The 14039-nt window shown below is 47.5% G+C and overlaps 1 protein-coding gene across 2 annotated transcripts in view; it reads right to left on the bottom strand.

Moving 5' to 3' along the window:
• Positions 1-2981: 2981 nt before the first annotated feature.
• smg7 (SMG7, nonsense mediated mRNA decay factor) overlaps positions 2982-14039 on the bottom strand; it is a 21781-nt gene continuing 10723 nt past the window's right edge. Inside the window, exons 15-23 of one of the 2 annotated variants that reach the window (XM_022758997.1) lie at positions 13055-13196; positions 12225-12649; positions 11017-11385; positions 9320-9469; positions 8446-8532; positions 7817-7967; positions 7557-7727; positions 7146-7306; positions 2982-6108 (exon numbers count right to left, since the gene is read on the bottom strand). In XM_022758997.1, the coding sequence (XP_022614718.1) occupies positions 5995-6108; positions 7146-7306; positions 7557-7727; positions 7817-7967; positions 8446-8532; positions 9320-9469; positions 11017-11385; positions 12225-12649; positions 13055-13196 (1770 nt within the window). In that variant the 3' untranslated portion in view covers positions 2982-5994. The remainder of the gene's footprint in view (positions 6109-7145; positions 7307-7556; positions 7728-7816; positions 7968-8445; positions 8533-9319; positions 9470-11016; positions 11386-12224; positions 12650-13054; positions 13197-14039) is intronic. The other variant, XM_022758998.1, reaches the window with a different exon arrangement.

The following is a 14039-nucleotide window of genomic DNA, read 5'->3' as shown; positions in this document are numbered from 1 at the left end:
ACGCACATCAATGAGCCTTGGGCGCCCATGACCCTGTCGCCAGTTCTCTGGTTGTCCTTGTACTAACCACTGCGAGCCGGGAACAGTCAACAAGACCGCAGGTTTGAGATGCTCTGACACCGTCGTCTTGTCAAAGTCACTCAGATCCTTACGCTGTTCATTCTGCTGCTTCCAACACATCAACTCCCAGGACTCAATGGTCATTTGCTGCCTGATATGTCCCACCCACTTCACCTGTCAGAGGTCATGGTGTTCTGGCTGATTGGTGTATGTCTCACATGCTTAAACTATATGAACAAGTCCGGCTCCTCAGGTCTGTTTGACATTGTGAAGTGCAGGACTCAAACCTGCGGTGTGGCAGCTTTTAGTTTTAATTCTCCAAGCCGATGGAACAGTCTCCATGACGACCTGAGAGCAGCGTAAACTCCAACGTATCTTCAGCTTTTAATCAAATATGGTTTTTAGCCATTAGTCGCTTTATTTTATTGTTTCTCATCGTCAGCTTTCTTACTTTCCTTTCAGTTCATCAGTCGTCTGTGAACTTTGACCTGTACTAACCTGTATGAAAAGTGCTGTACAAATAAAGTTTGATTGATTGATTGATTGATTGATTGATTGATTGATTGATTGATTGAAAAGGGAAAACGTCCTCACCAAGCTGGTCTCTAATACCCCTTTTCCACCAAGGCGGTTGTCGGGCTGGTTCGGAGCCAGTGCCAAAGTTGGAACCAGTGTTTCCTGTTTCGACAGACACAGAACTGGCCCCCGGCCGGGAAAACCAGTTCCAAGATGGCGCCAACACTCTGCTGGTCTAGAACGAAGAACCGTTTACGCCAGGGGCTGGGGGCGGGGTTATCACGTCATACAAGACCAACCAAAACTTGATGACAGCCATTTTTAAAATACGGGCGGTATCACACACAACAAACAAGAAGACACAGGATGGACACGAACATGAAGCAGCGGTGGTCCGTGGAGGAGACAAACTGCCTCCTGCAGTTTCCACCATTGTTGTTTATGTGCTTGGAGCGAGCGCTGCTGGGAAAGTGGAGACGTATGAACATCACGACGTGGCTCTATCGTGGCTCTATCGTGGCTCTCTAGCCCGTGGAAAAGCAAACTGGTTCTTAGAAGGATCACGAGAACCAGTTACGACTCCAGCACGGTCCAGAACGAGCACTAGGTTCATCTGGGTGGAAAAGGGGCGTTAGAGAATCGTATCTGGACCTGGAGAGAGGTGAAAACTAATAAATGTGTGGACCACTGAGAGCTGCTGTTCTTTGTGCAGGACTCGGGGGGTGGGGGGGGGCTTCCTCTGAGGCTGGGGGCCCTGAAACTGGGCTCAGCTGCTCTGTACGAGGAGGTCTTAGACCTGGATCACGGCTCAGAGGTTCTTGTACAGGCGTCAGGCCGACTTTAGTCACTGTGCGCGTATCCAGACACGGTGAAAAACAGTCGTACAAAAACTGTTGAACTGTTTCTCTATGGAGACGCTGAGCAGCAGCTGAACGTGGCTTGAGGTTTTCTCCCATCAACCCCCTGTGGCTTCTTTGAAGAGAGGGGGGGAGGGGGGGGGTGTCTTATCTGATGGGATTCAACATCAGTCTAAAAACAGTCTGTGACGCTCTGGTGACGGTCACGTGACCTGATGACACAGGTTTAAATAAAGACTCGTTTAAATGTGACGTCATGTGATGAACCAGCCGATTCTCATTTCATTAAAGATCTGAACTCTCACTGACACTTTATTTATTTACTTGATTAAATTCCAACAACATGAAGAGACATGAATTATTTTGTTGTCAATTAAACTGTCAGATTTTAATTCTGGTCTAAAGTTTCTGTTTGGATTACAAAACTCAGCAACTAGTTTTCTGCAGTTACAAAGGAGACGCTGGTCTACGGAGGAGCAGGGACGTCACAGGAAAAGTCATGGCACCAAAAACTGAAGAATTTATAAATGAACAACTAATTCATCAACAAATACTTCAGATTTAAAAATGGATTTACAAAAACAGCATAAAACTCTCATGAGATAAACCATTTATAAATACATTTATTAATTCATGAATAACCATTTGAAAAGGCATTTTAAGGAGAAGCTAAATGACTAAGCTAATCGATTAGCTAACAGGAAAAACACCAGGAATGTGTTCCCAGCTTTAAAATCCCTTTTCAAAGAGTTTTTATAAATTCATGAATTAATAAATGGTTTATTTAATTAGTTTTATGCTGTTTTTATAAATTCTTTTTACAATTCCTGTTTTTAATGCGTATTAAAATATGAAATTAAGGAAATGCTTTATGACTTTATCTGTGATATCACTGCTCCTCCGTACAGCTCATCAGAGCTGGAGATGTATTTATATCGACTCTCCTGTGCCGTCACCTCAGTGTGTTGCAAGGTTATTATCGTTAAAACTAACGAGATAATGAAAACTACATGTGGAAAAACATCTTTGTTACCTGAAATAAAAACAAGGCTTTACAAAACTAGAATCACCTCCTGCTCAGAGTAGTTCCAGGTCACATCTGTTCATCCAGTCACATAAAATATGAACCATGTGTGGGAAATGTTCTCGTAACTGCTGTGAAGTCTTGAGTAATTGCTAAAAAGTGTTTTCTGACGTCACGATGACCTTTGACCTTTGAGTCGAAGTGTTACTGAGACATTGTGTATAGTAACATATATGGGAATAAACAGTGAGCCTGTTGTTACTAGAGCTGCAGAGAGAAGCCTGAGAGATGTGAAACTACACTGAGATGGATTTTATATCTTCTCATGGATCAACTTCAAATAAAACACAGAAGAAGAAACATGGAGCTTTAGATTAAATATAGAACACAGTAGAGTGAAGGCTGTGGTCAGTGTTGGCGGCTCGGTGTGGGACTGTGTCTCATTACCTCTGATGAAGTGAAGCTCTGATCACCTGATCCAGACCGAAGCTGAAAACACAAGGTGAATGAAGGTGGACACGGTGTCAAGGGAGAACAAGGTTTACGTTTATTTAAAGGCCGATTCCTCCGGTTCTCAACGTCTACAGAGAGACAAACACAAAACGCCTCCGAGTCACAGCTCAGACCTGAACCAGCTTCGCCACCAGAACCTCAGACCCGCCGCTCCGACACCTCCCACACATCAGAGTGGAATCGCCAGATCCGACGCCATTTAGTTCTTACTCAAAAAAAAAAAGAAAAGAAAAGAAAAAAAAAAAAGGAAAAGAAAAACCCAAAGGCAACCAGAACCAGTCCAGCTCAGACGCTCTCCTCCATGCTTCTGGCCAATTCGTCCTCACATTCAATAATATTTTATCTTTATTATTTTTCAAATACATTTTGTAAATGCAACATGAAAAGCACAATCACACGGAAAATAGACACGTCTCTATGAAGTCTGCTTTAATAAAACGCCCTGGTGGGAAAATAAAAACAGGCTTCTTTCTTTTTTTAATCCCTCAGAACTTCAGATAGAAAACCGGACAGGAAGTTACTTACAGTGCTGCAGTCTAAACCGCCTCGTCCCGCTAAAGCCTGAAGCCTCAGAGCCTGGCGATTGGTCAGCTGTCACTCGCTGCTCTCTGATTGGCTCTACACCTACCGGGACTCACGGCGTGTAAACGCTCACAGCTCGTCTCAACCGCAGGAACCGGATCCGGAGCCGAGGAACCTCGTCAGCAACTTTTCATTTAGTTCTGGACTTAAAATCATTCTAAAAAGTCCTGATGGGGCAGGAAGGAAGTCTCAGGGAGGACTGAAGACTTCAAAATAAGACCAGCACTCCGTCTCCTGTCAGACAAAACTCAGCACTGAGAGTTAACGGATTAATCAATTAGTCCATCAGCAGATAGATGGATGGATTTTTATTTACTTCGCTCAGTCCCTCTGGACTCTGTGAAAATCAACAATTAAAATATTTTAACCGTTTTTGTTTCTGTAAAACAATAATCTGCTGGGACTCATCAGTAAACCTTTATTTTATTAGTCATCCTCTGACATCTTATACAAACCGGTGGGAGCTGCTTGTGGTTAACTTATTGATAATTAAAAAATCATATTATCTTCCCCACAGTATTTTCTAATATTCTAAACGTTACACATTGAAAACAACCAGATCAACTGACAATAAAACAATAACAACACTGGCTCTGTTGTTGTTCGTGTGAGAACTCTGATCTGATCTTTTACATCATTTTCATCTAATTGAATCTTACATTTTAATTGTATTATTTCTGATTCATTTAATGCCTGTTTTTATTGCTGAGTTCACCAGGTTCTTGTTGTTCCACACATTCATTAACATACCGTTAACCTTGTGTAAAGCTACGACACAAATGAACTTGAACTTAACGGCTTCGTTTTCACGGTTCGTCAGAGGCGGGAAAACTGTAAATCTCTGTGCACCACAGGAGGATTTCACTTCCTGAGTTCTGGTTCCTGCGGCTCCGGAGTTCCTGGGCTTCAGTCAGAGGAGAAATAAAAGCCTCCAGGCAACGTCCATTAAAACATCAGCTGTACAGGGCGGAGCTGCAGGCGAGTAGTGGTTACTGAAGAGAAGATAGTGGAAACATTCTACCTGTACAACCCACCTGTCTGTCTGCCTGTCTGTCTGCCTGTCTGCCTGTCTGCCTGTCTGTCTGCGGCCCGGTGCTAACCTCTACAGCAGTCAGCAGTGAGGGACAGTGAGCAGGCACAGAAGAGCCGACAGCTGCTTCAAACTAGTAAAAAGGCAGAACATGAACAAAAAGAAACAGTAAATGCAGGTTAAGTAAGCGAGCAGGGGTTTTACACCTTTTGTTTTTTTTTTCTTCGTTAAGTAAAGAAGTAACAGGAAGAAGAGGCCGGAGAGGAAGAGAACCCCGAAAATATTCAAGCAGGAAGCTAATAGACATACCTGTGTTCACCTCAGAGGGCGTGAAGCTAAAACTGCTACGAACAAATCACAAAATACAGGTTTTTTTTTTGTTAATATCTGCGTCTCTGAAGCTAACGATAATACTATCCCTAAGACTGACGGGGTTTGTGTTCTTAGCCCCCCCCCCTTCTACTTCCTCCTTTCCCGTGACGTTTACTGGCATCGTGACGCCGTCCCGTCGTCGGGCCTCGCGGCTCTTCCCTCAAAAGAAAAGGTGGGACGTGGAGCGAGCGTCGGTCCAGGTGAGGTCACACACCTGAGTCACTCCTGATTCTCACAGCACGGCTAAGAGACAAGGCCCGTTTAAAGTCCAACTATGGCAATATATATTTATTTATATATTTATATAGCTGTAACCCAAACCGTCCGTCCTTCCTTCATTCAACCAATCAGCTACAGAGAGCCTTCCTCCTCCTCCTCCTCCTCCTCCTCCACAGTTATGAAAATGAACGGAGAGATCAGAAAGTCCAGTCTGTTGTTTTGTCCCCAGTGCTTCACCTGACCCCCCCCCTGAACCCGACCACCACACCGTCCTCGCTCTCTCGCTACACCCCCGCTTCAGTCTGCGGCAGCGGCGGCGGAGACGCTAAAAACAGGCGCTCCGACAGGACCGAGCAGACGTCCGCGAGGTCGCTGCTTTTTTTTAATTTTTTTTTGTTTCAAAGAAAGAAGAAGTTCTTCCAGATCGGATGAGAGAGGAGTTCGTGGAGATGTGGCGTCTGTCCAAAAACCAGGGGGGGCAGTTGTGGTGAGGGGGGGGTTGTGTTCCTCAATGTTCAGATGTCCGCGGGTTGAAGGAAACCCGGCGGTGGCGTGGCGCGTGGCACCGTGGTTGAAGAGATCCCGCGCCCTCCGATCCAGGAGGGGAGTCACCGCTCCTCGACAGCCGAGGGGGGTGGGGGGTGGTGTTTCAGCCTCGTCGGGGGGTCGTGTCACCTCCCCAGCCTCCACCGTTTCTCGCCGGTTTAATTTTCCATTTTAGTTGGAGCTCGTCTTCGTCAAACTTCTGTTTTTTTTTCCTCCCGTTTCTCCTGGTGGTGGTCGTTTTGACGTCCGGACACAAAGCGCCGCATCGGCTGCGTTCAGTGAGGCGGGTTCATGGCGCCGTGACCTCGCTGCTGCTTCTGCTTCTGCTGCAGGAGGAGCTGCTCCAGCGCCGACGGGCCCGGCTGCATCATGGAGCTCGACCAGATGGACTGCAGAGGAGAGAGCACCGGGTCAACGGAGAGAAGCAACAAATCTTTAACATGTATCTACGTGCTACTTCGCTAACGTTAGCATCAAGAGCGTTTACTACAAGAAACGTTGTGAGTTCACTTACGAACGTCATTCCTTTACTCGCCAAGAGCTGCTCCAGAGGTGGAAAGCAGCTGCCTCAATTTCTATCACTTCTCTTCTTCCACTGAAGTTAGCATGCTAACTAGCTAGCTCTAGCCCGCCCACGCTCCTAACATACCATCAGCACCGCAGAAACTGACACGCGGCACCTTTAACCTTCATTTGTAACTGAGCTGAAACTAAACACATCAACATTATTCAGTAACTGTCTGAAAAGCTTCAGTGAACTGAGCAGATGATCAAATAAAACAAACTTTTCATTTTCAGTCGTTACTTTTTCATTTTTCAAAAATTCTTTGGACCAAAAAAATATCTATTAAAAATAATCATATTAAATCAATAATTACAATAATTGCCAGTTGCAGCCCTAATTAATAATTTCATTAACTCTTTCTAACTTTGTAATTGAGTGTATCAGAATGAGAATACTTTATTGATCCCCAGGGGGAAGTGAGATTACGTTACAGTTGCTCCCTTTAAAGTGGAAATGTAACAAAGTAGTAAAATTATAAAGATAAAAAGATGAAATATAAAAATGTCCTCATATTAACATATAGAAATAAGAGATAGAAATAGGTAAAGATCTATTTGAAGATATGTGCCACTACTATTGAAAGGTGACAGTTAAATATAATATAAATATATATGGTGTAAGTTTGAAAAGGTTTAAACTCTGGTTCTGACTGAGTCTACCTTCGACCCAGGAGCAGTTTATTAGGTACAGCAGACACAGCTCACTGAGGCTGACATGAAAAATAAAAAGAGTTTCATTTAATTAAGTCTGAAACTAAAACTGACGAGATTTAAAAAGTCTGAGGTCACACGGTGTCGCTGTGTCAGAACTGACTGACACTGAAGCTCGGCTGTAGACAAAGTCTGCAGGATGTGTTCCGACCTTGAGGCTGTCGAGCAGCACAGTGGACGACGACTCCTCCATCGGAGACTCCTGATTGGTCCAGGAGCTGCCGGTCGGTCCGGTCTGGTGCCAGCTGGTGTCTGAAGCTGCAGAGGAGGCTGCAGCCGGCAGGTAGTCCAGACCGAACCCGCTCACCTGACCTAAACAACAACAACAACAACAACAACAACAACAGGTCAGGGCTCAGTGTCCAGCTGTGGTTCTGACTGGAAACTATTATTCACTGTCTGATGATCTGAAGTTAAGTAACTAAATCTGGACCCTGTCCCAGTCTGTCCCTCCCTCTGGACCCTGTCCCTCCCTCTGCTCCCTCTGGACCCTCTGGACCCTCTGGACCCTGTCCCGCCCTCTGGTCCCTGTCCGACCCTCTGGTCCCTGTCCCAGCCTCACCGGTCTTGTCGGCCTTCCAGCGGTCCACTACCCTGCGGTCCCGGCTGTCCGGAGTGCCGATGGGCCCGAAGTTAGAGAAGGGCATGGCTCCGTGGTTGTGTGTTGGGGGGGAGGAGGGCAGGCTGCTGGGGTTGGAGGAGTGAGGGGATTGGCTGGCCGGGGTGGAGTGGTCTGCCAATCAGAGCACGGCTTCCATCAGAGACAGGTTACAGAGAGTACGGTGAGGAGATTTACTCTATGTCCTTACAGGTGAGACGTACCTGAGCTGGCGGGGAGCGAGGGGGACCAGGGAGTCCCTTCAAAGAGGGAGTAGAGGGACGGCTCCTGGTGCACCATGGGAGCGTCGGGCTTGGAGCTGGGCGGCAGGTTCTTGCCGTAGGCCTGACTGAAGATGCTGTTCTGGTTGTACTCCTGAACACATGACGACAAACACAGACGTTACAGCTCTGATCGATCGGGAGCCCATTGATCGGATCGGTTCAGGGTTACTGATCACAGACTGAAGACACATTACAACTGTAACCTCAGGTCCTGGATACATCACTTGATATTGATTAACATCAACAGCTGATGAATCTTCTGAGTCAGTTAGTAAATAAATCAGGAACTAAATGTTCACCTGATCCAGACTGTAAATAAACATCTGTTCTGCCCCCTGCTGGAGAAACAACAGCTGCACACATTTGGATCATTGTATTTTTAATCTGTCTTTCAGTCCAGAGTCAGGATCAAACTCCACAACAAACACCAGATCCTACATTTCCCACAATGCAACGTGACATCGTCTCCACTGTTTTGGATTCACATGGTTTCCTACTATCGCACGCGGCTGCAGCGTTCAGCCGTCCACACACTTTTGGCCGTGTAGTGGGTGACTGTTTGGTCTGACCTGCATGGGGAAGCCGGGCATGGGCAGCAGAGAAGATGATTGGCTGACGACCTCAGGGCCGCTCTCCATCCTGGTCTGATTCGGCAGCTGCAGAGACGGAGGACAGACGGGATGAGGACGGACAGACAGCGGCGATCAGGACATGAATAAAACTAACTGGTTTGAAATGTTTTTGAGACATTAAATATTAAAGTTTTAAAAAGAGATCAGAGCCTCAGTGTTTCTCTGGCGTGCTGCTGAGAGGACCGTCAGAGAAACACTGACTGTGTCTGAGGCGTCAGGGTCAAAGTCTTTGATCATTTCGTCTGTTTTGAATAAAGCCACAGCCTGAAGTTAAATCCTGACTGTGTCTCAGAACCTGAAGCTGCTCGACCTCGGCTCAGAGGAGATACTTGTTGGCAGGGACGTCGCCGACACGATCAACTATGAGTGGGATCGGCCAATCCCGATCATTTTGCCGTGCATTGCAGACGGCGTACGTTCTATCAGTCTCACACACGGCCGACATGTTTTGATTTGGCGGCCTGTCGGAGGGAGGCGGGGCTACACTACACAGCGCTTCTCTCAGAGTGTTTGAAGGTGATCGGTGACTAGAAGCATTAACTGATCTACTGATCACGTATCTTTAATGAAAATTGGCCGATCAATCGGGGCAACCCTTCTCGTTGGACTTTCAGACTGTTTTTCTACATTTGAGATCTCGGGTTGTTTTCTGGTCTGTGACATCAGGTCACATGATCATACATCACAACTAACGTCAGCAGGTGTACGAGACTAAAGTGGAGATGGAAACTGATGAGCAGAGTGTGGCTTTAGGACAGGACTGGATGCAGCGGGGGGGGTGGGGGTGGATGAGGAAGACAGGGCTACATACAAATATGTTTGGTCCAGGAGCAGTGCTAAGAGGGCCGGCCAAGGCCTGGAAGAAATCAGGAGGCTTAGTAAAGATGAGCTCCTCCTCCTCCTCAAAATCTGCTAGAGTTTTTAACAGGTCAGGAGGTAGAAGAGGCGAGCTCTTGTTGTCCTAATGAGAGAGGAAGCCAGAAGAAGAAGAAGAAGAAGAAGAAGGAGGAGGAGGAGGAGGACAGGAGAAAGGGGGGGGGGGTAAAAAAAAGAAGAGAAAAAGAAAGAAGGCAAGCCGGTAAGAGAGGTGAAGAAGGAAAGTTGTGCTGAAAGCTACAAAGCAGCTGGAAACAGATCAGAGCAGGTTCAACATCACACAGGACGCACAGCTCGACATTCAACATCATCTCATGGAGAGAAGTTCAGACACATCAGCTGCTTTCTGACGATTTCCCTCCTGCACTGATCAATAACATCCTCCGCTCCACTCAAACACTTTCTCTCTCCGCCCTGCATCTGTAAACCGCCCCAAGTTACAAGGTCATTCACGTGTTTCTGTTCCCTGACGACACATTAATATTATGTGAGAAGTTTTGGGGTTTTTTATCTCCAAAGTCGAACTCTTTTATCAGATTCTACTTCTGAGCAAATCAGCAGTTAGAATACAAACAAGACGACCAATCAGCTTCATGGCGCCGCACTGTCCAGTGAGAGCGGGAAAACAACACAGACATAGGAATAAGAGGTGTCAGTGCAGATGTTTTAAATCTTGCTGAGGAGTTTATTTTAATTGTTAGCACGCAAGCACACTAGCCAGCTAATGCCTTACAGGTAATTAAATAGTCTAAATTTTAATTGCCGGGGTCTTAATTGCACAATAAACACTAATTTCATTCATTCATCTTTTTTTTTCTTCCTTTTCTCCCCCAAAATAATCCAAAAAAATAAGAAACAAAAGCTAATCCTGCCGTTACACTGACCTGCTGTCTAACCTAAAGCAAACTCAAGCTGAAGGTTCATGTATCTCATGTTCATACCTGCAATGCTTTACTGGAATAAGAGAAAAAGATTCCTCATAAAACAAGATGTGACAGAACGCATCACTTTAACTCTCTCAGACTGTGAGGTCATGTTGTAAAGCGAATCATGACTCAGCTGTTTGACAATCATCATGTTTTCTAAGTTCTCAGGACTACGAGGTTCCACCTACAGAACAACCCGTCTGACCTGCAGAACACGTTGAGGTCGCCGAGGTCGAACCTTATAGTTCCAAGGGCTCGAGGTATGGAACGTGTGACATGAATGTAACACCAGACCGTCACTTCTCCTTCAACAAACTTCTTCACCTCTGTGAACACGTCTGTCTTTTCTGGCTGCAGACACTCTGCTGTAATCCAGACCAGGTCCAGGTCCAGGTCCAGACCAGGAACCCTGGTTTATATTTCTGCTTTAAACTGTCACTCTTTTCTAATCTGTAAGAAGCTCCAGCTCTACAAGGTTATAATTCAGTTTCTGTCCAGACCAGGAGAGTTAAAACGTCAAACTTTATGAACTAGAACCTCTGACTGGACCTGTCTTCTTTTACTGCTGCAGGAAACTGTCCAATCAGAAAAGAGACAACTCAGGAAAAAAACTAAGCAGAGGAAGAGATGCAAGCAGCACAGAGACAGAAAGCAGCAGGACAGGACCAGCTCCTCCCCCCTTACGGTCCCCCAGAGAGCCGCTCACCTCAAACGGGGGCCCCCGGGGCCCGGCAGAGGCATCCTGCTCCGAGCAGATCCCACCCGGCGGGGGCCTCTTCATCCTGTCCGCCATCACGGCCAGACCGTCGCCCATCCTGTAGGACGGCTCCCAGTAGAAGTCCTGCATCTTGACGTCGGGGTACTTGATCTTCTTGTCCATGCTGAGCTGTGAGGGCGGCTGCAGCTGGTGCTCGTACAGTTTGAGAGGATCCTGAGGCGCCATGTAGAAGGCCGGCGGCTGCTGCTGCGGCGGCTGCTGCTGCTTCATTGACATCTGCATGGGATTCATCTTCTGCAGGGCCGCCTGGGCCTGGTTCCACATCTGAGCCGGCTGGTCCTGGACCTGCATATACTGCTGAGACACAACCAGAGTAAAGCATCAGTCTCTGCTGCAGAAATCTGTCATCACTAGAGGGCAGAGGTCAACGTTTACATTTACAACACAGACCTCAGAGACCCCCGACATGACGGGGCAGAAAGATAATCCACATGTTCCACTAAAGAGCAGGTGGTTGTTGTTGTAAGATTTCCACTCTAGCCCCTTTTCCACTGGTCAGAGACCTGCTCACATCAGGCTTTTGTCAGCGAAGGAAAAGGGTTCAATCAGCATTCACACGCAGGTCACCTGACCCTGCAGACGCAGGTGTTTATCAGCTCCAATCTAAACTCATGTGAACACCCAGGTGAACTGGTTCATTTTAGCCTGTTTTCCTGCTGTAACGTCTTTCAGAGACACAGACACTGTAGACACACCTGTCTCCTGTCTCCTGTCACCTGTCTCCTGTCACCTGTCCAGCACGGTGCTGTTAAACCTTCACTGAGCTCAGGATGAAAGAGTGAAGCTGCAGCCCTGACATAAGTTTTACAAACACACACTCACTGATGGAAGCGTCTCATTAGAAGCTGACACATCAGTTTCACCAGTTAGCACGGCGGCTAACAGCTCACTCTCCCCTTGTGCCTGTGTGTGCTCTGTAAGCAGAGTGATGACATCACTCCTTGCAGGTGTGTGTGTCCTCAGTCTGAACAGAAAGACAAACTCCACTAACGGAGGAAAAGGAGTCAAACTGCTTTTATTCGCAGGTTTGCCCTGCTTATACCTGCTAACGATGATGGAGGAGGGGTCTCTGACGACCATGACAAAAATATTCCTGATCAGAGGTGAGACACCTGATGAGGATCATGTGACCTGACCTGCTGTAGTCCCGGGTGGTGAGGTGGACTCTTCCCCATCCCGACCTGCTGGACCGGTTTGGTGGGAGACTGCTGCTGCTGGCTCATTGCCTGCACCTGCAGCTGGACCGACTGCTGCAAGGCCTGCTGGGACGGCGGCTGGGCCTGGGGCTGCTGTCCCTGGGAGGGGCCCTGGTTCATGGGGCCCGGGCCCTGTCCCGAGGAGCCCGGCCCCTGACCCGGACCCGGCCCAGAGGGCCTCTGCTGACTGTAGGGAATGTGGGATTGCTTCCCGGCCTGGACCTGCGTGCCGGCCTGGGTGTGGACCGCCTGCTGCAGGAAGGGTCCGGGGACGGACACGCCGGTGGAGAAGGTGAAGCCCGGATTCACCTGGAGCCCCGGGAACGCCACCGGAGGAGGGATCACGTAGGCCGAGGTGGGGAAACCTGCGGAGGAACCAATCAGGAGCAGGATTTAAACTGACTGCAGTCCTTCTCTGGACGTCTTCACTGAGACACTGTCTACGTCCCCCTCATGTCAGAGTGTCACATGTCCCAGACCTCACTACAAAATCACAACACACAGTCACTGCTGGACAACAAGACACTTCAGGAAAAGCTGCTGTGTAAACAGAGACACTTTCTGAAAGGGAGGACACATCTGGAAGGTGGGAACAGCTGTTTAGGGTTTGGATCTGGTTTTGGGGTAAAGCTTAGAATGAGTTTAGAGTTGTGTTGAAGATGTGATGTCACTGTTTACTAAACTATCTATTGGTTTGGCTAATGTGGCTAACGTTAGCAGTGCTAGCACCAGCAGAGCGTGTGTGTGTGTGTGTGTGTGTGTGTGTGTACCAGGTCGGCTGGGCAGTGGAGGGAAGGCTCCAGGATGATGGATGGGGATGAACTGGGAGGAGCAGGTGGTTTGAGTTTGAGTGACAGGCGTCTTCTTCGCCTCAGACACCGGAGTCTTCCTCAGCTCCACCTGAGCCTTCACCTGAACGAGAAAAAACAAGTCATCATCCTCATCATCCTCCTCATCATCATCCTCATCATCATATCATCATCTTTATCATCCTCCTCATCATCATATCATCATCATCATCATCATCATCCTCCTCCTCCTCCTCCTCCTCCTCATCATCCTCCTCATCCTCATCCTCATCATCCTCCTCATCCTCATCATCATCCTCCTCCTCATCCTCCTCATCCTCATCATCATCCTCCTCCTCATCCTCATCATCATCCTCCTCGTCATCGTCATCATCCTCCTCCTCCTCATCGTCATCATCCTCCTCCTCCTCATCATCATCATCATCATCATCATTCATCATCATCATCATCATCATCATCATCATCGCCCGTTGCTGTAAAGTTTTTCCATCTCTACCTGTTTTCCAGCATCAGTCGTTTTCTCGTGACCGGTTTTCTTCAGCTCGCTCTTCCCTCCTCATTCATCCTCGCTATCAATCATTCATCTCATCTCAATCAGCCTCACCTCATCCTCCTCATCACTCTCCATCATCCTCATCTCATCATCTCCTCCTCCTCATCCTCCTCATCATCGCTCCTCCTCTCTCAATCATCAATCATCATCATCATCATCATCCATCATCCATCATCCATCTCCTCATCATCATTACATCATCTTCATCATCCTCCTCATCATCCTCCTATCACTCATCCATCATCCTCCTCATCATCCTCTCTCATCCTCATCCTCATCATCCTCCTCATCCTCCTCATCATCCTCCTCATGCCTTCATCAATCCCCCTCCTCATCCTCATGCATCATCCTCCTCCTCATCCATCTCATCATCACTCCTTCGTCTATCATATC

The sequence above is a fragment of the Seriola dumerili genome, unplaced genomic scaffold (assembly GCF_002260705.1).
Source record: "Seriola dumerili isolate Sdu_G_001 unplaced genomic scaffold, Sdu_1.0 BDQW01000315.1, whole genome shotgun sequence".
Classification (NCBI taxonomy): Eukaryota; Metazoa; Chordata; class Actinopteri; order Carangiformes; family Carangidae; genus Seriola; species Seriola dumerili.
This window is presented reverse-complemented; position numbering and strand designations above follow the sequence as displayed.